This window comes from Neolamprologus brichardi, chromosome 23 (genome assembly GCF_056152115.1).
Source record: "Neolamprologus brichardi isolate AB-2024 chromosome 23, ASM5615211v1, whole genome shotgun sequence".
Taxonomy (NCBI): domain Eukaryota; kingdom Metazoa; phylum Chordata; class Actinopteri; order Cichliformes; family Cichlidae; genus Neolamprologus; species Neolamprologus brichardi.
Window position 1 is genome coordinate 17494738 of NC_142125.1, and position 20000 is coordinate 17514737.

Genomic DNA, 20000 nt, shown 5'->3' on the forward strand with positions numbered 1-20000 from the left:
TGTCTAAATGTCTGTTTGACCCTAAATGAGCCCAAAACAAGCTGACAACAACTTGTGTCAGAGCTCAGAGAGGAAGAAGTGTTGAACATTATTAGGTCCATCAAACACGAGTGCTCAGAAAATCAAAAACACGAAGGAGGGAGAAAGGACAACATCCAAAACGTGCAGCAAATTTTCTCATCAAATCAAAAGCAAGCTATGGAAAAACTAAAAATAGAAAGCAGGAGGAGAAAATGAGGGCTTTTCACACATTTGAGCTGAAAGTTTCCAGAGTATCAACTATGGAAACATCATCACTATGGAAATAAACATGTTCATCAAGGACAAACTGCTCGGGGATTTGGATCCTGTGATGTTTAAGAGTCCAGCAGACATCAGTCATTCCTGACAGCTGAAAGTTCAAAAACAAAATGCTTACAGGCTTCCTGCTGAAACACCACCACACCCTTAGCATTACACAACAACCCCCCCCCCCCCCCCCACCACCACCACCACCACCCCCCCTGCCAGTGGCAGACGCCCTCAGACATTGGTGCGTCGGTGGTTCTTGGTGTCTGGGGATGGGCGTCCAGGTACGCACCGGCTCACTCCTGGTGGCTGCTTATCGGGGCCTGGAGCCTGGGGCTCGCTCGGGCCCCTTCGGGGTTGGGGTGCCCTCGGCCTCTGGGCCTGGGGCTCGGTCACTCTGTCACAGCTGGCTGCCGGCGGAGCTCACGGGCACGTCACTGCAACCCCCACTGGCTTCTGCTCTGCGGCTGCTGTGACCCCTCATCTGGGACTCTCCTCAGCTCTTTCCAGGAGAGTGGCGCAGCTGCCCCTCTGTTGGTCTTCCTTGGTCTCTTGTGCTCTGAGGGTCTCTGGATGTCTGGAGCCTTGATCTCCTCCATCACTTCATGCCCTGGAGGACGGGGCTATGGCTCCCCACACCCTCTAGCAGATCATTACATGAAGGAACCTTTTGAATACAAGCACGCTCATGCTCACAGGTGTACACACGGGTGCTCACAGACACAAACTACACCCTTTTTGGCTCCTACCTCAAAGCACACTGTGCGCTGTCGATCTTACGTGCTGCACAATAATATCCAATATTTAGTATTTACTGTTATATTCACATAGATTATCACGAATATGTTGTTTATTATATTGTTCTATTTTTTTGCTTGTTTTCTCTTTTTTCTTTCTCAACAGGTGATCGATATATATTTATGTATTTTTTGTCTGTTTGTTTTGTTTGTTTTTGTTTTTTGCCCTTTATCACCGTTCCTCTTCCCCACTGTTTTTCTTTCCCTACCTCTCTTTCTTTCTCCCTTTTCTTTCCTCCAGTCATGTCTGTCCCGTGTGTAGCAAGTGAAAATAAAATAAAATAAACAATAAAAACAAAGGTCAATCAAATGGACCAATACGGCAAGGCCGGGATGGTCCATTTGGTAAAGTTAATCCGTTGGGCATCTTTCTTGGCCTTTAGACAATAATTCTGATGGCAAAAGAACCAAATGGGACAAATGGGAATATTTTCCCATTTGTTCCTTTATCTGTTTGACATCAGTCTCCCTGAGTGTCTGAATTTAGTATGTCAGATGATGAAGAAAGAGATATATCAGCAGCCTCATCATTCTCTGCACTAAGACTGTTAGCTGAAAGTACTGTATGCAAAAGTCTTGAATCACCCCTCACTCCTTTATATTTTTCTTGGAAAATGGGAAATAGGTACACTGATTTATTGAAACATGTATTCACAGAAATACAGTATGTCAGGCAAAAAGTTTGTACAGTTCTAAAGAACTTGAAAATCATAGTCTGAACTCTCTTAGCCAAGCTCTCTCATAATTTCTTTTAGTCCTCATAAATGGTTCTCTGGGATTCATGGACAATCTATGCTGTTCTTTGGATGTTGGCTACAGTGAGATGTTATCCACTGCTTCAGTAATGTTAAGGTCCGGGCTCTGGGGAGGTCACTCCATGTCCCATGATTTTACTGCACCAACAGTGTGTTTGGGAGTCTTCCCATGCTGAAAATGAATGAAGATTTTCAGATGTTTTCCAGATAGGATTGTATGGTGGATCAAAATCTGATGACATTTTTCTTCATTCATAATTGCAAACAAGATCTCCAACACCACTGGTTGAAATGGAGCTCCAAGCTATGACAGAGCCTCCACTGTGTTTTACAAATGGCTGTAGAGACTCACTGTTGTAAACTGATTTTCAGCCCAGTTCTTGTTTAAGTTTGGCATTGTTTGGCATTTTTCAGAGATTCAAATAAAGATATTTTCCATATACTGAAAGTAAAATAAGAACATTTCAACAAAAAACAACAAAATATTTCAAAATGTAACATAAAATGTATGCTAGTAGTAGTAGTATATATAAGGATCAAAGAACTATTTACACAAAGAAATTTTAAGAATAAAAACAGAGAAAGAAAGAGCAAAAGGGAAAGCATCACATTTAAAACCAGGAGAAACAAATAGACAATGAACCTGAAATCTTATTGTTGTTATAGCTTTTATTCACCTTTACCTCTGCTGTCAGTAAGTTGTTGTGATAATGAGTTTGACTGACAGCTTGTGTATTTGCTCACCTCGGTCACATTCCTCCATCTGACAGCAGTCAAGGGGTTATTACAAGAAACCTTCTTGTAAATGAAAACGACTGGAACATCCAGACTTTGTTTCATCAGACTGTCAGTCACTGTTAACTCTTATGTTTATCAGCATTTAGTAAGTGTAAGTTGAAGCATAACATATTTAATTTACAGTTTACATTCTTTACCACAGAAATTTTGAAAACATTAGTGGTATATTTCATCCGTTCTCATTAGAAGGAAAAAAAAACCTGTGAGACAAATGATTTTGTAAAAAAAAATCCTTTTATTTTAGAAAAATGTGACTGTGCTAGCTCACAATTACACATCATGTCTGAATAGTTTTTTCTCTTCATGCTATTATTGGGTGAAAAATTGTGGCTTGTTAGGGTCATTTTAAATCAGTGAAAAAATAATAATATAAAGAAACTTTCAGAGTGGCCAGACAGATTTAATAATTGGATAGAAAGAAAGAAAATATTAAGGTATATGATATCCTTATTTATAGTAAAAGTTTATATAAAAGTGGGAAATTTATGGAAAAACACTAAAACAGAAACTTGGAGTTGGATGATTTTTTTAAAGTGACAAACATACACCAAGCCTAAACATATATGAAAACAAATATCAGTGGTTGTACTATCAACTACAGTTAGTACAAATCATTTAGTTCATAGCAACAAACAGAAAATTCAAGTACTTAAAAAGAGAAAACATGAAGACAGATTTTAAGAGGCTGTTTTGCAAATGAGAACTTCTATTCTATTTATTTCATCAGTCATAATAATTTGTCTCTCTCTTAGCACCTGGTTCATAAAACTGGAAGTCATGAATTTTTTATAAATGTTTGCTTTCATGTAAGTTAACATCTTGTGCAAACATAACAGCAAATGAATGAAATTTTCAAAACTTTCTCAGTGTAATTTACATAATATTATAATACCTCGTCAAAACCATAACTTCTTGGGGAAAGTTAGTAACTTGTCAGTACAAAAAAATACCTGATTTGACCACCAACACCTTCTCAGAACAAGTCAGTCACCTGTCTGAATAACACCTGTAAAATAATGTTTTACATTGGCAGAACAATAATAGTTACTTGAAACACGATAGGAATTTGTTCAAGCAAGATAGTAAGATACTGCCTTAAGAAAACAAAAAGTACTATATTTATCAGAAACATAACACCTTGGTAGAAAACAATAATGTGTTGAAATGAGACAGTAACTTGTGCAAATACAATAATAAGAATATTAATTTCTTGAGAAAAGGAGAGGAACTTACAGTCATGAGAAGAAGAAAGTTTTTTACAACAGTGTAGTTTTGTGAAAAACCAAGTGAACCCAATGATTTACTGGCATCTCGAGGGGGATTCTACAAGATGTATGGATGGAACTTAAAGTAATCGGTTTCTGTTTGACATTATCATGTCCCATCATTGTGTAAGAATTTTGGCCCACTCCTTTTCTTTGATGGTGCTTCAGCTCATTGAGTTTTGCACAGCTCTCTTAAAGCCCCACAGGATTTCAAACAGGTTGAGGTATGGACTTTGCCTGGATCATTGCAACACCTTCATTCTTTTCTTTTTCAGCCATTCTGTTGGAGATTTGCTGTGTTTGAGATCATTGTCTTGCTGCATGATCCAACTTAACTGCTGGACAGATGATTTGACTTTAGAATACTTTGGCAGGCAGACAAATTCATGGTCACCTCAATGACCTCAATGCCCATGTCAAGTGTTGGCAAAACAAGCCCAAATCAACACCCTTCCACCACTGTGTTGACGGTTGGTATGAGGTGTTTGTGCTGAGGTGCTATGATTGGTTTTCTCCAAACATGATGCAGTGCATAATTGGTAAACATCTCCACTTTTGTCTCGTCTGTCCAAAGGACATTGTTCCAGGAGTCTTGTTGTTTGATCAGATGCAACTTTCCAAACCTAAGCTGTGCTGCCATAATCTTTTTAGAGAGAAGAGTCTTTCTTTTTTCTAAAAAGATTTGCTGTGATGTCCACTCCTCTAAAGATTGTGGCATTGTGTTAACATACACCTGAATGCCCAAGACAAGTAAAATGCCCAAACTTTTGCTTTTGTAGAGGTCACACTCACTAAGGATCACTGACTAAAATGCATTTATTTAGCAGCACCTGTCTGCTACTTACCCTCAAGAATAGATAGTCTGGAAGAAGACAGTACCTGCAGTGACTTATGACTTGTCAGAACATGACGGTGCCTTCTCTGAAGAAGAGAATAACTTTTTGGAGAAAGATAACTTTCTTGAACTTCACAAAGATATACAACACAATGACAGGCTATGCATGTTCAATACATCAGTTAATGTTCCAGCAAGCACTGACTAACAAATGTAAACATTCCCATTTGCAAAGTGACTGGGTGAACATGAAGCAGAAGGGAAAAAAAAGGAATTTTGCTGATTCAAGCATGGTTTTATAGTGATGTATATATTTAAAACAAGGGCTCTGAGATTCTACACATCATATCCCAGAAAAAGCTACCAGAGCAGCAAAGGCACTGATGGGGATGAGCGTTGCAAGTCACAGCTGTCCTGAAAAACCACGTCGGAAAAACAGAAATTAATACCAAAAGACATATATTAAAATAATGTTACTGGTGCAAAAATTAAAAACTATATTTCAGACGCGCTTCTTTAATATGACAGCAGTGACAGGCAAGTTGGGATATTATCAGAAACCCTTGAATTTAAGCTAAGGTGAAAGTGTAAGACAGAGGTATGCAGCTGTGAAACTGTTGAGAGGTTAAAAAGCAGTTACTGAAGTCTTTGTACAGAATAAATAAGCAACACAGTGAATACAGGAAAAGTTGAAGTTTCAAGGTAAGAGAAGAGGCAACCTCAAGGATCCCAAGTTCATTTCAGGGTCCCTCAGAAGTAAAACACTGTTCTTTGAAAATAAACTCCAAGATTGTTGAACATTTGGTCACCTTCACCTCTACTCCCATCCTCAACACACAGACGAAGGCAGGTTTCTGTAGAGAAATTAGGACATTTATGCAGGTCAATAAAACGTTTTTCATCACATAAACAACTAAACTAAGCTTTTATTGTGCAGGAATGTCAGCAAATCTAAGGAGAAAATCTGAGGAGTTAAACATCTCCCAAGCTGAGATGTTTGCAGTGATGCTAATCCCTTTCAGCCACTCTAGATAAAGTCTTACTCTTAAGGAAATACATGGTGAGAATTGTTCTTTATATTTCCATCAAATACTCATTCTTTGGTCAAGACGGGGAGGTCAGGAGATACTTTTGGTTCTATGTATAGTTCGACTCTGAGACAACTTTTGTTATTTTAGCTATTTACAAAATAATATTAAAGTTCTTGTAAGAGTTCACTTTTTGAGGGGTTTAATAGAAATAAAGCAAGAACCATTGAAGAATTAAATGTATTTGTATACATAGTCGACTGTTTTCAGATACTCAAATGCAGTTGAGCAAAACAATGAAAAGCTGGACAAAATTCATAACATGACTTCTTCTTCATTTAAGCAGATTGAAGATGTGGAGATGGTTCCAAGTGAGGAATTTGTATCTGTGAAGCAAAACAGTATGTCCTCAGACTGCAAACAAAATAAATTCATCAGAGAAAACAGTGGGAACATTGGGCAAGCATGAATCACAAATGTGTTCATTCAGAAAACAAAACTACACACTGGTAAGTTCACCAACATTAAAACCTGGACCTTCACAAAAGACAACAGAGGGTGATGAGTCCATCTCCATGGAAAATCCCTTCACAAGATCCAGGCAAGTGACCAACACTCTCCAGGAAGTAGATACATGAATACAGAAAAATCACTTAATATAAAAAGATTACTTCGCAGGGAAAATCCAGAGGATTCCTGTATCGACAGACGCATACAGCTCAGGAACAGTGTTCTTTGGAAAAATGAATCAGAGATCAACCTCTAGCTGGAAAAGCTGGAGGTAACTTGGAACAAATCATGACCTGAAAGGCACAACACGAGCTGGAACACACACACATCTGTTCACGTTAATCCAAATGTAGGGAAACAGTAGAATATTGAACAATTAGACCTGAACCAAGTGGAGCTAGATTTCACTGTTGAAGACAAAACCAAAGCCAAAAAGAGCCGTGAATAAACAAAAAGTGAAGCAAAGAGGAGATAACTTGTTTAGTCAATGAGTTCATTGTCGGCAAAGGATTCTCCAGAAAGGGTTACAAATCAACAATGTAGCCTTAGTTTTATTTGAGACCCTGAAAATAAAGGACTGTAGAGGAAAAAAAGGATGCATGTGCTTGATGGTTTATGCACTGTTATTGTTAAACCGCTCAACTTAAAGTCTGAACTTTGAGTCTATATTAATCTTCATATTCATCATAAAATCATCATATAACTTTAATATGTTCTGGGACAAAACTGAAATAACAAATTGCATATTTCCCTAAGACATGGTCATCTTCATACACACATCAAGAAATGTAGAAGTAACATCTATTTCAGCTGTACATGACCTGTACAGATGAAATCAGCTTAGCCAACATTTTCCTAGTGGCCCAATATTTTTCAGACTTTCCAAAACCAACAATTTGACTTTATTCCACTTTTGCTTTCAGACATGTTCACAGTTTGCCTGTTTTGTTACAAATCAGTGAACAAATTGGAAACAGCGGCAGCAGCCCAGGGTTGGAAATCAAAACCAAGTCCTAGAAATCTACAAACCTTTATTAAAAATGTAAAAAAAAAAAAAAAAAAAAGCAAAAGATTTATGTGTCATGAGAGGAGGAAAATTAGAACAATGCTCCTGGCTGGGTCTGGCTATACTGTCTGAATATAAGCCAAGATCAATCAAATATCAGGACAACAGGAAGGAATCGCACATGGTGTAGATTTGTCTGTGGTTCAAAAATTGTATTCAATATACAGTTAAATGCAGACACTGAGGTGTAACTATCAGTGGGCATAATGGAACTGTGACCGCGCTCTTCATCCTCAGAAATGATCTAACTTTGCCATGTATTTACCTTAGAGAATGGGGATATGTTTCAGATAATTACTATCTCTGCTGTCCTGTAGCTTTAATTCTGTCACATTTTCCAGTGTACTGTAAATACATTTCAGTGGGTGGGTTTGTTGGTACCTGGTCAGAGGCTGCTGGATGGTTATGTGGTGGAGCTCCCTCTCCTCTCCAGGAATCTGGTCCACCAAACAAGAGAAAATTGGATTAGTTTGCTGGTTTTGGCTGCTGACTGATGAGGTCCAAACAGGCGACTTCCAAACCACAAAAAAAAAAAACCCCAAATTAAACCGAAACATAAACAGGCGAGCAGAGAGAGGAAGGAGGATTATTGTTTGTATGTTTCTGCACATCTGAGGTCAGAGTGTAGTTTAAAGCCACTCGCCAGACCATTCCTGCTATTTTTAAATGTTTCCAATGTTTTTCCTCAACTAAACTCTCATCATGATGGAGATTAGGCTGAGTTTAAAGCAGTTTGTTTGGTCTGAAGCTTCTGCACAGGCCGTTAGTGTAACCGCTGAGGAAGTTTCACTGGGTTTTATTTCCCTGGAGTACAAAAGATATTTTTCATACACTTCACGATGAGAGTTTAAAATCATCAACTTAACCACAAAAACCTACAGAGTAAACTCATTACCAGTGGCATGGTGTTTGGATATGATTTGTTTGAGTTTGGCTTTCATTCATTGTATTTTTCATTTTAACATTTATGTACAAAGCATTTCTAAGTTATATTGAAACATTCAGTTTTTTTCCAGTTGCACCCTCGTTTTAGCATTTCAGAAATCATTAAATTCCTCGCTCCATGTTAGTCATACTAGGATTGATCAGAAAATGCAGCTAATACGAAGATTATTTCTTTAGCTCTTTTTAAATTGGATGTTCACACCTTCAGCTTATGTTCACTCTACAAACAGCAATTAAAAAGCTTACATTTGAGTCTGTCGCACAAATTCTGCAAAGTGTTGATCCCTTGCGCACAGCTCGATTATCCTCAGGCGTTCTTGAATCTCCTGCAGAGAGGTTAGAGGTCAGCACAGAGAAAACATGTTTGTGTGAGAGTCGGTCTAGAGGAGAAAGAGGAGGGGAAGAATGAGGACGAGGAGGAGTTCCTGCATGTAAAAATACCCGTCTGCGTAGTACAGACCTCCTGCTGAGACTGAAAACCTCTGATCCAGAAAAATGTCACAACAGTTGGTCGGCTCTGTCTGAGGTGTCAAATTGATTTTACTTGAAGTAAAGCTTTGTGTAGGAGGTGAAAGTCACTTCCTTTACCTGCTGCCCTGTGATCCAGAACTATAAAAATCAAACCCATAAACTGGGTCCTCTTGAAAAGTTTCCTTTTCTAAACATTGTTGATGTTATAAAATCAGCACCCTTACTGTTCTTGATACAACATGCTCAGTAGTTACCCAATTCTGCGCTACATAATAAATTTTTCAAAATCCTAAAACTAAATAGAAATTCATATTTTTCCACTCAATATCTGACACTCAGCTTGTTTATTTAAGCTACCTTTTTTTTTTACTATTTGAGGGCATGTTCATGGTGTTCCACAAGGCTCAGTTTCGGGCCCATATTTTTTTGCAAATGCAACAAATTCCCCTTGTATGCAAATGACACCCAGCTTTACGCAGCAGAAATTTTGCCTTTTTCCTACCTCTTTACTGAGTGTGGTGTTTTGATAGATGTTTTTTATCTCTTCACTGCTGAGGTCTTTAGAATCGCCTACACTGGCAGAGCTGCTGAAGTGAGGGAGCCCGCGATCAGACTCATGGTAGTACTGGGGCACGTCATCATTGTAGCGGCGGTAGTACTGGGCAGTAACAGGGTCACTCTCAAACATCGGGTTGAACTTGGTGGCACGTTCAAGTGTTGGCAAACTGTCACCTCGCCTGGAAGACAACGCAAGTTCAAAAGGTTTGCTTTCTAGAAATGTATTTTTTCTCATTTAATTTGTTTTTAAAACTCCAATGATATTGTTGTACCGTAAAGGGTCCTCTGTGTCCTCGCCATCATACTGCTCTTGTAACGACCTAGCCAGGAAAAAGATAATCCCAGCCGCCACCATCAGGAAACCAGCCACTGAGGCAATGGCGATGCCCACCACCAATGGCTCGGAAACATACTCTTCACAGTGTTCACCACGATACCACCAATTTTCTCCAACACGACACCTGCAGCAAAGATTACAAATTTGTAGTACAAAGTTGCAGTAAAAACACCAAAGATTATACTGAAATGGTCTAATGGTATAGTTTCAGGCTTTTTCTGCCCTCTTTTATTTAATATTTATAGAACTGGCCTAGCATTCATCTACACATAAGTCAATATTCACATTTCTGCAGACAATGCAACTATATGTTTTAATTTTGCTGTAATTTTCATTTAGTATACAGCTGAACATCTAAATGCTTTACAGGTATCCTTCAACCTAGGAACATTTTGTGTTCATATTATTTATATTCTCCAAAGTGCTATGTAGCTGTTTGCAGATGAAAAAGGTATTTATGTTTAAGAACAACTGAGACAGATTATACAAAGTGCCTTGTATTTTGTTATAACATTAATCACATATTCACAAGGGCCACAAAGGACAATTTAATTTTAGAAATATATAATGCAAATCAAAAAAACTTAAAACTTAAAAATGCAATTTTGTTGATAAGAAAAACATATCAAAGTAATATAAGCAGCTTTTATTTTGGAGGTAATGCCCTCTCTTAACATTTATCTTTAATTGTCAGAGACCGTACATAAAAATACTGACTTCATATCATAAAAGATACCTTATACCAGAATTCACTACTAGCTAATTTCTACCTGCTGTACCTGTAAAGGATCTTTTTACTTTCACTGGGGAAAAAGTACTACCTACATCTGTATCTACAGGGCATTAACTGCTTAGTAAGATGCATTTTATTTGAAGAAAGCTGACTGTTTTCTCTTTATTTTAAAGGTTGGTGCATGCAGACATATTGCAGTATATTTATACATTGTAAACTAATTAAATATGTGGTAATATACTGAAGAATGAAACCAATGAGGCATAAAATACAGAAACATTGTGAAACAAGAACAGCGATATTTAATTTTCTCTTACCTGCAGATGGCACCCTTGCCAGGGATGATGTCACATTTTCCATCATTGAGGCAAAAATCGTGTTGCACCTCACAGATGCTCTGACATGGCAGGCCATCCACACTCAGATATCCAGCGTTGCACACACACTCTGCTTCACTTGACCACTGATTCACTATACACCTGGAAAACTTGTTACATGCCTGGAACTTACAGGGATCAGCCCGGTCACCTAAGGAACAAACAGTGGAAAATGAAAGGAGCAATTAGAAGACACAGTGTCATATGAAACCATAAGAAAGAGAAGCAGATGCCATCCCACATAAACAGAGGTAAGGGTTCAAAGAGCTCTAGTAAACTCCAGGCCTCAGTAGTCTGCATCTGGTCAGCACTCAAATGACAAAATGTTTGTTGGCATGGTCTTAATAAAGACAAAAGCAGCATTAGGATAAATCAGTTTATGTTTATGTACCTCAGCATACCCTAGAAAGTGCTGGAAAATCCTAGATGCTTTTCTTAGGCTTTTTCAAGTCTTTTTTAACACAACAATCAATATCTTTAAATATTTCCCATGGAGACACTAGACCAGCAGCAAGAGTCCTGAGTGTTTGTATCTTGGGAAAATCTTTAAGAGTTCAAGAACAACCAACCTAACTAACCTTTATATGACCCAATAAGGTTGACATGTGCTTGTGCAATGGAAAACCTGCCTCGAGAGTACAGGGAAGATGAGAGGAGTAAACTGATTATATGTACACAGTGAGTCCTGATGCAGTGACTCACTGCTATAGCTTAGGGTGATCAGGCAGTGAGGTGCTCCTCTGATTGGCTCAGACAGATTACAGAGCTACAGCTCAGCAGCAGAGGTGGAGGGAAGATGGAGTAATTCCTCCGATAACAGTAAATAAAATCTCATTCTTCTGTGGATAAATCCTAAACTCTGCTGAAATGCAAACATGTATGTCACTGGACTGGCAGATTGGGTTACATGTAAGTCTTGAAACACTATTACAGCAACAAAAAACTTTCTTTTTGGACCTCTTGGTGGCAAATTGTTAATGATGTGTTAAGTGATTGTTCCACTCAGAGTTGTTGTTGTTTTTTTTTTTCCAAATTCCACTATTTTAAACTTACACCACTTTCTTAGTTTTGGACCTGTCAAACTACTGTCTTCCTCATAGGATTAGAGACATTTTATATTCTCGTTGAATGTTAAGATTCTGCAAAAATGTCCTGGTGCTAATTAAATAAAAACAAAAAAAAATACTTTTCAGGAAAACGGGACAGTTATTTTAGCAACATAGTATACAGACCTAAAGAATTAAAAGTGAACCACAGTACCACAAGTAACCACAAGTAAAATGATTTCTCCCTCCTTTTCTCCCTCCTACACCTGTTTAAGAGCTTCATTTAACACATACGTCTTTACACTCCTTTCAAAACCCAGATAAGAATCCTCACTGTCTACACTCAAAGACCTGCAGTTACTGCAACTATAAAAACCAGTCTAGGCTCAAAGGAGCAGCTCTAAGCAGCGGCCATGATGATGTCCCATCAGGGTGAGTCAGTGTGTGCTGCTACTGATCACGTTCCTGCCAGACAGATTATCTCGCGTATTAGATCGCCGTCCTGACTGCTGAAGCCTGTCAGAGCTGCTGAGACGCTGCACATACAAACTTAGGATTTAACAGTCTGAGGAGCATCATGGCAATAAGTGCACAAGTAAACAGTAGCTTTGATTTCATTTCTCCACAGCAATAAACACATCTGACAGTGTTCCACTTTATTCTACATTAAAAATAACTTACTGGAAAAAGAAAAACTATCAGTACATGGCTGGAAAATAAATTTCTGTGTTCAGATTTTGAAGGTATTTATTTATTCATATAGGTATTGAAGGGATTGTTTCTGTTTACCCTGAAATTCAAGCCTTAGATGCATAAAACCATGAATCAGCTGGATAAAAATTTTAATTAATTCTGTACATTGTGGCTAAGTCGCCACATATAGAAGACAAATGTGTCCTGGTTTGTCCCTAACACCTAATCAGTTTAGGGATGTTGTTCTTCGTGAAGCCCACTGTGATCATAATTGAAATATGCTAAAACTGGAAAACTAAAACATCTAATTGTTGGGTGAACTGATTTGAATTGAATCCTACCTGACTCAACATCAAGTGAGTACTTGTCAATTGCGAGGTTCATGGTCTGATAGGCAGTGTTGGCAAAGTCTTCCAAGATTAAATAGACAACATTGGTGACTCCTCTGTGTACTGGTTTACCAAACCTCATCCTACTGTTTACCACAATGCTGCCATTTCTAAAGTTAAGGATCTCCAGGTTCTGGAAGTTGTTCAGGTTTGACTCCAGGTATGGGACCAGCTATGAGGTGAAGATAAAGATGTGTTAGTAGCATGGCATATGAATCTGGAAGGTTCCTATTCACTGAGTCATGATTCTTTGAATCCTCACCAGCTGGAGGAAACGCTGCTCCAGAGCCTTGTATTCCGGGGAGCTCTTGTTGAACAGGTCCATTGAGAACACCATATTGGTCACCCTCAAGCTGAAGAAAATTGTTAACGCCCTGCCAGGTCGGGTTGGCAATGCAATGGCATCTAAATCAGAGGCCTGAGCTCCACTGGAGAAGCCACTGCTTTCCCCTTCAACCGACACCCCGCCATACTGGAAGACATCAAAGCTGACAGCGATGCTGGGCACATCAGATACACCATGTTCAAAAGGTTGGAGTTCAGTCAAAGGAACATGGTCATCAACTTTCTGCACAGAGGAAGGAACAACGACTGCTGGTTTTGACTGTGGATCTGAAAATAGAGTGTGTACTGAGGTTTCACTAAGATCTTCATGTCTTGTGTCCTCACTGAAAACCACAGCTGGTTTTGACTGAGGAACCTTTGGAAGTGGTGTGTTTTTTGAAGCTTCATTAAGATCTTCATGGTTTCGATGCTCATGGTGAACCACTGCTGGTTTCGACTGACGACCATCTAAAGACGGAGCCCTCACTGGAGCTTCAGGAACATCTTCATGGTCCTGATGAGGAATCACTGCTGGTTTTGACTGAGGACCACCTGAAGACGGAGCCCTTACTGGAGCTTCAGGAACATCTTCATGGTGCTCATAATGAATCACTGCTGGTTTCGACTGACGACCATCTAAAGACGGAGCCCTCACTGGAGCTTCAGGAACATCTTCATGGTGCTCATAATGAATCACTGCTGGTTTCGACTGACGACCATCTAAAGATGGAGCCCTCACTGGAGCTTCAGGAACATCTTCATGGTGCTCATAATGAATCACTGCTGGTTTTGACTGAGAACCATCTGGAGAAGGAGTGCTTACTGGAGGTTCAGGAACATCTTCATGGTGCTCATAATGAATCACTGCTGGTTTTGACTGAGGACCATCTGGAGAAGGAGTGCTTACTGGAGGTTCAGGAAGATCTTCATGGTTTCGATAATCAAGGTGAACCACTGCTGGTTTTGACTGAGGACTACTTGAAGATGGAGTGCTTCTTGGAGCTTCTGGAAGCTCTTCATGGTGTTCATGGTAAACAACTGTTGGTTTTGACTGAGGACCATCTACAGGTGCTGTGCTTACTGGTGCTTCATTAAGATCTGTATGCTTTGTGTGCTCATGGTGAGTCACTACTGGTTTTGACTGAGGACCATATGGAGGAGGAGTGCTTGATGGAGCTTCAGGAAGATTTTCATGGTGTTCATGATAAATCACTGCTGGTTTTGATTGAGGAGCATCTGAAGGTGGTGTGATTACTGAAGTGTTAGTAATATCTTTATACCTTGTCTGTTCATGGTGAAACACTGCTGGTTCATTGTGAACCAGATGGTCTAACCCATCTGGAGACTGTGTGCTTATTGAGGATACAGTAAGCTCTTCATGGTTTAGTTGCTCATGATGAATCAGATCATCATCATCATCTGGCACTGAATCTGACACTCGAGTGAATGGTGAGTCCTTCTCTGGTGAGAGTGCAATGCTACTGTGGTGATCTGGCCTTACTGATGACGTTGGGACTGGAGGAGTAGTTGTTGTAATGGCGATCATCACCTCATCCACAATCAGGTCCTCATCTTGTACTTTATTTGCTGGTGCTGTTGTTGTTGTCCCGATATGCTGTTCTTCCAAAATTTCAACCTGATCGTGGGCTTTCATTCCTGCCAGTAGCAGTTCAGGTTTTTCTGTAAGAACTTCAACTATTGATGGTGCATCAGTGATGGCATCAAAGCTGAAATCACTGCCTGTGATTGTGTGTGGGGTAGCAGGGCTGTCCCTATCAGGTACTTTAGGTGGTCCAGATAGAACTGTAACTTGAACATCTACATTCTCAGGTCCATTTTCTGCATATTTAGATTCAGTCGTAACCATTGAAAGCTCTATTGTTGTTTCACTAGGCACTTCCACCTCTTCAGTGGTTTTATGAAGCCCAATAGCTAAATCCGATGGTCCAGGAAAAACGGCTTCCTCCTGAGTCCAAGCCCCAGGTTCAGGAGAATCTGTAACTACTCCCACAGGGGTTTGAGGCTCAGTCAAGGAGTAGTCATCATACATGCCAGACGCTTCCACCGTTTGTACAGAAAACTCGACAGCCAGAGTTTCTTTGGGTGAAAAAACAGGTGCATGAGTTGTGGTTGAGTATCGGGGATCAGTGCTTATGTGTGGAGTCACCAGGACCTCATCCGGAAAATGTTTTTCAATATGTCCTTCTGACGATGCTTCTTCAAAAACAGGAGCTGCTGTTGCTTTTAAAATAAATTCTACTCCCATGTCAACCAAAACAGATTTCTTAGTAGTTAATGGTTCAACAGCAACCTCGCCTAAATCAATGTCCTCCTCTTCAGTCTCCTCTAGGTCAGGCGGTGGGAGCATGTCCAGGCTTCCACCTTCATTGTCACTGAATGTCACTGAAGTCTGCCAGGTCCAAAGATCAGCTTCCTGGTCATCTCCAGAGGACCCAGAGCCAGAGCCATCATTCTGAGTGAGCCCAGGTATTGTCTGCTGGTTTACAGGAGGGGGTTGTCTGGCTGCAGAGGAAATTTCAGGACTGACAGCATCATTCTCTCGGTTGGCTTTGTCACTGGCAGGGGGAGCATTACTCAAGAGGAATCCTTCATCTTCAATTTTTCCATCACCTGTAGAAACGAGAAAACCAAGAACAGAACAGGTTTATTATATATTATTATATATTCTTGTATATATATAAAATATCTAATATTTTATATATCTATATATATATATATATATATATATACATATATATATATATATATATACATATATATATATATATATATATATATATATATATACATATATATATATATATATATATATATATATATATATACATATATATATATATATATATACCTGTGCACTGGTCAATTTTTCCTGATTTTTTTCAAAATCCTCCCTTTGACTATTAAACCAACATTTTCTTGCTCTTTGTAAATCTAAAATATAAACAACAAACTCCAATCTGCAGAATTCAGAATCACCTTCAAGAATTTAGATAGTGTTCAATTCAAGCCTTAGAATTTTTGACCAAGCTATTGAACAATTATAAGATAAACAAGTGTGTTCACACTATACTTCTATTTAAAATTCACTTTTCTGTACAGTAAGTAAGAATTTACTGTTTTGAGTCTCCAGATTGAAGGTCTTCTGTGGAAATTCAGGGTTCAGTGGAGACGCTGTACTCTCATCAAGCAAAAAGACATCATTCTCGCTTGTCCTGTCAAGCTGTGGAGCTTTCCACTGGCTGAAAGGATCGAACAGGAAGTCCTCCTTCTTTGAGAAAACATCATTGTCATCCGCCTCATGCGTTGGTGCATCGGGAGGCTTCTCTGCAGCGAGGACATTGTCCTTGAAACAGAAATCATTTAAAGAGTGTCATCAACATAAAATTGTATACATTTTACTAGTTTCCAAGAGCTATGATTTGCCATATTCTTCATGTGAGAGAGTTAGCAGAACTGTATAAATGCACACTCATCTCATGTTTACTTAAATTTTTTATCAACAGTAATACAGCTGGATGCTTGTACTTTATAAGATGGTGGATACTTTAAAGGAAATGTACATATGTAGAACATGTACCGATAATTTTAAGTATGTTTAAGTTCGACTCACCATGTTGTCAAAGGTGTCAAATGGTTGACTTGTTGGTTTCACAGGAGGCAACAAGTTCTCTGCTGCAGAAAGAAACAGGATCAGTTAGAGTTGAAGATCTGTCTGATGGAATATATTTATTTGTTATCATTCATCGTGAAAAAGAGTAAAATGGATTTGCACTCAGTTTTGTTTTGAACTGAGCTTTAAATAGTTTTTGGTTTTATTTGAGTTGTTAAAACCTTATTATTTATTTCTCAATAATAATATTAAAAGACTTGAGGTAAAGTGTTGAGTATGGTACCATTCTCCAACAGCAGTGGGTCACCCTGTAACTCTAGGGTATTGTTGGTCATGAAGTTGTCTTTGTGCAGAGCCTCAGTGATGTAGTTGCGGAAGTCAGTGATGGTGTAGACAACAGTGGGCTGCTCAGCGGAACCAGGGTAGTTCTTCTCCACAAGGTTGTTCTGCAGAGAGATGAAATCCAACGTGTCGTTGGCAATCCCACTCCCATCCACCTCCAGAGTGATGGCATAGTGCACAAGGACCACCAAACCCCTAAGAGGACGAAAACAGGACTGGTCAGCTTGTTTCACGATACTACAGGAACCTGAATCCCATCAGGTTAGTTTGGTAGGGAATTATCAGGCAATATTGGGGAATTATCTTGACATCAAGATGTCTTTTCTATACTAACCCAATGCCGCTGAATCTTTGATTTTATTTATTTTTTGCTGTGTTTTACTTGGATCTATTTGAAAGAGTGAGCGTAAACACAAAAAAAATATTTTATTTTATATGCTGAAATATGCAGAAAATAGGTTTAAATGTTAAACAAACTTCTTCAAGTCAAAGACTGTTGCATATAACTAAAATTTTGCTTGATGCAATGTGCATAAAGTTAAAAGATTAAAACTATTAAAATAATTTTTAAAAAGAGACTTTTTCATTTGATTCAATTTTATATGATAGATTATGCAGAAAAAATGAATTGGGCTGAAATGTCTGTTGCTTTATTAAGTATTCAGGTTGTGTATAATGTTTTTATAAAGTAATAAAGTAACTAATTACTTTTGAAAATAAGTAATCAGTAAAGTAACGGGATTACCTCCTTGAAGAAGTAATCACTAATTGGTAACTAATTACTATTTTCAAGTAACTTGACCAACAGTGATCAAGACATTATCTGGAAATGTTAAAAAGATGTTGCTTTATTATCCATAAATTATCACAATGTCAATTAAGATAAATATTGGCAAATTGTTATGAGATTATCAATAACAGCTGAGGAAATTATATCCACTGCAGTTCTTAATAAAACCTACAAGTTATAAGGCTATATTTAGTGAAAAGAGTAACTTTTTACTGATGTCTGATAATGTTGTTTCAGCAGTTTGTTCCTTTAAATCACAGCTGACATGCAAACATCTATAATCTGATGATTTTACAGCCTAACTGTTTTCCTCCTGCAGCTCTCAGAGTTCAGGTAGCTTTAGGGGCTCACAAAGACAGACTAACCTGAGGTGGGGTTTCACAGACAGAATAACAGTGAGCCTGTCATAAACCTTTAACGGTAACACTACAGGGTCTACAGGTGGCCTGAAGCTACCCAACGACTTATCCCACTTAAGAGGTGATTGACTGTTGGTAAAGACATTAAGTGGCAGGTAGAACAGAGCTACAGCAGAGCCGTTATTTACTTCAAAGGGAAGGTCACAGGGGTTGTGAAGACATGATGACGTGGAGAGCATGACATTTGGACTCATAATCTACAGGGTAGCTTATCTCCACACGAGCTTTGAGAAGTTACTTCACTGTATTGTCTGTATCAGGTGGTGAATCTATAAAATCAGGGGATAATAGAAAAACTAACGTTTGTCTAACTTACCGCTCCAGATCCTTCTGGGGTCTGAAAAAACAGGCAAAATACAACATAATATAACTAAAACAATAGTCAATGACTTATTTTAAAATTTGTATCTTTTCTTTAGCAAAACTAATTTTACATGAGGGCTTGATAGGTGCTCTTTTTGTACTATATGCCAGCTGAATTGTACCTGAATTCCACAATGTAAACCGTCTTGAAGCCCGGCACTCTATGAAAGGCGTCTTCAATCTGTTTGTCGAAGAAAGGAAGAAAACATGAGTGAAAACCTCTAACATCAGAGTCAAACCAGACTTTTGTGAGGCCAAGTTAGCAACTTATAACATATATATATATGTGTAAAAATAAAGCCCTTTTATGAGATCACAGCTTTTTCTATTGGTTGAACAACAAGTGGGTGGGGCTTCTGTTTCTCAAATGACTATATTAGGGGATATCCATTTTTAGGATGTCGTGCAAAACCAAAGGTCGAAAAACATTGTGTGGAACTGAGCATTTAGAAAAGTCTGAAGCTCACAGGGATTTCTTATATGTACCCTGACCTCAGTGCACTCTAGGTCTAATCCAGGTTCTGTTTCTAGTAGGGGTGCAACGATACTCGTATCGATATTGAACCGTTCGATACAGTGCTTTCGGTTCGGTACGCATATGTATCAAACAATACAAAATTTTTAATTTATTTTATCAACTTTTCTTCTGACGATGCTGTCTGTGTTGAGAGCTCAGTGGACCTGCGTTCGACTACTCCACCTAGGCTGCACTGTCGAGCGCAGATCCACTGAGCGCAGCGCAAGCTAGCAAGACAGAAGCTAAGCTCGTTGCAACATGGCAAATTGAACCTCCCCCACCCTCATTCAGATCTGGCGTTTGGAACTATTTTGGTTTTCATGTGACGTATGACCCTGAAGGTAAGCGCGTCAAGGACAAAAGTAAAACAGTATGTCGGATGTGCCACGCAATGCTCAATTACATGGGTGGGAACTAGTGCGTTAGCGCAGTTTTCTCGTTAACGTGTTGACGCCGTCCAGCCCCACGCACGGGGCAATCCGCGGTAGCTCGTTAACGGAGATTTTATCTCATTTCAGATTAACGCTGACAGCACTAGTGGGAACACAATGAATATGACTGCACATTTACGCCGACATCATCCTAGTGCAAAGACAAGTGGAAGCAGACAAAAACAACAAGCACGCATGCTACAAACTTTACCCGAGTCATTTAGACAGCCGTTAGCACATGATTCTCCTCATGGGGACCTGATATGTTTAATATGCTGCTGAGAATATAGCC

General features: G+C 39.0%; 1 protein-coding gene across 2 annotated transcripts in view; it reads right to left on the reverse strand.

The window, feature by feature from the left end:
- Window positions 1-2874: 2874 nt before the first annotated feature.
- Window positions 2875-20000, reverse strand: part of LOC102784848 (uncharacterized) — a 33153-nt gene continuing 16027 nt past the window's right edge. Inside the window, exons 9-21 of one of the 2 annotated variants that reach the window (XM_087836274.1) lie at window positions 18883-18941; window positions 18714-18734; window positions 17130-17383; window positions 16847-16908; window positions 16351-16579; window positions 13154-15846; window positions 12844-13063; window positions 10704-10914; window positions 9589-9777; window positions 9261-9495; window positions 8534-8613; window positions 7724-7779; window positions 2875-5592 (exon numbers count right to left, since the gene is read on the reverse strand). In XM_087836274.1, coding sequence (XP_087692400.1) covers window positions 7746-7779; window positions 8534-8613; window positions 9261-9495; window positions 9589-9777; window positions 10704-10914; window positions 12844-13063; window positions 13154-15846; window positions 16351-16579; window positions 16847-16908; window positions 17130-17383; window positions 18714-18734; window positions 18883-18941 — 4287 coding nt within the window. In that variant the 3' untranslated portion in view covers window positions 2875-5592; window positions 7724-7745. The remainder of the gene's footprint in view (window positions 5593-7723; window positions 7780-8533; window positions 8614-9260; window positions 9496-9588; window positions 9778-10703; window positions 10915-12843; window positions 13064-13153; window positions 15847-16350; window positions 16580-16846; window positions 16909-17129; window positions 17384-18713; window positions 18735-18882; window positions 18942-20000) is intronic. The other variant, XM_087836273.1, reaches the window with a different exon arrangement.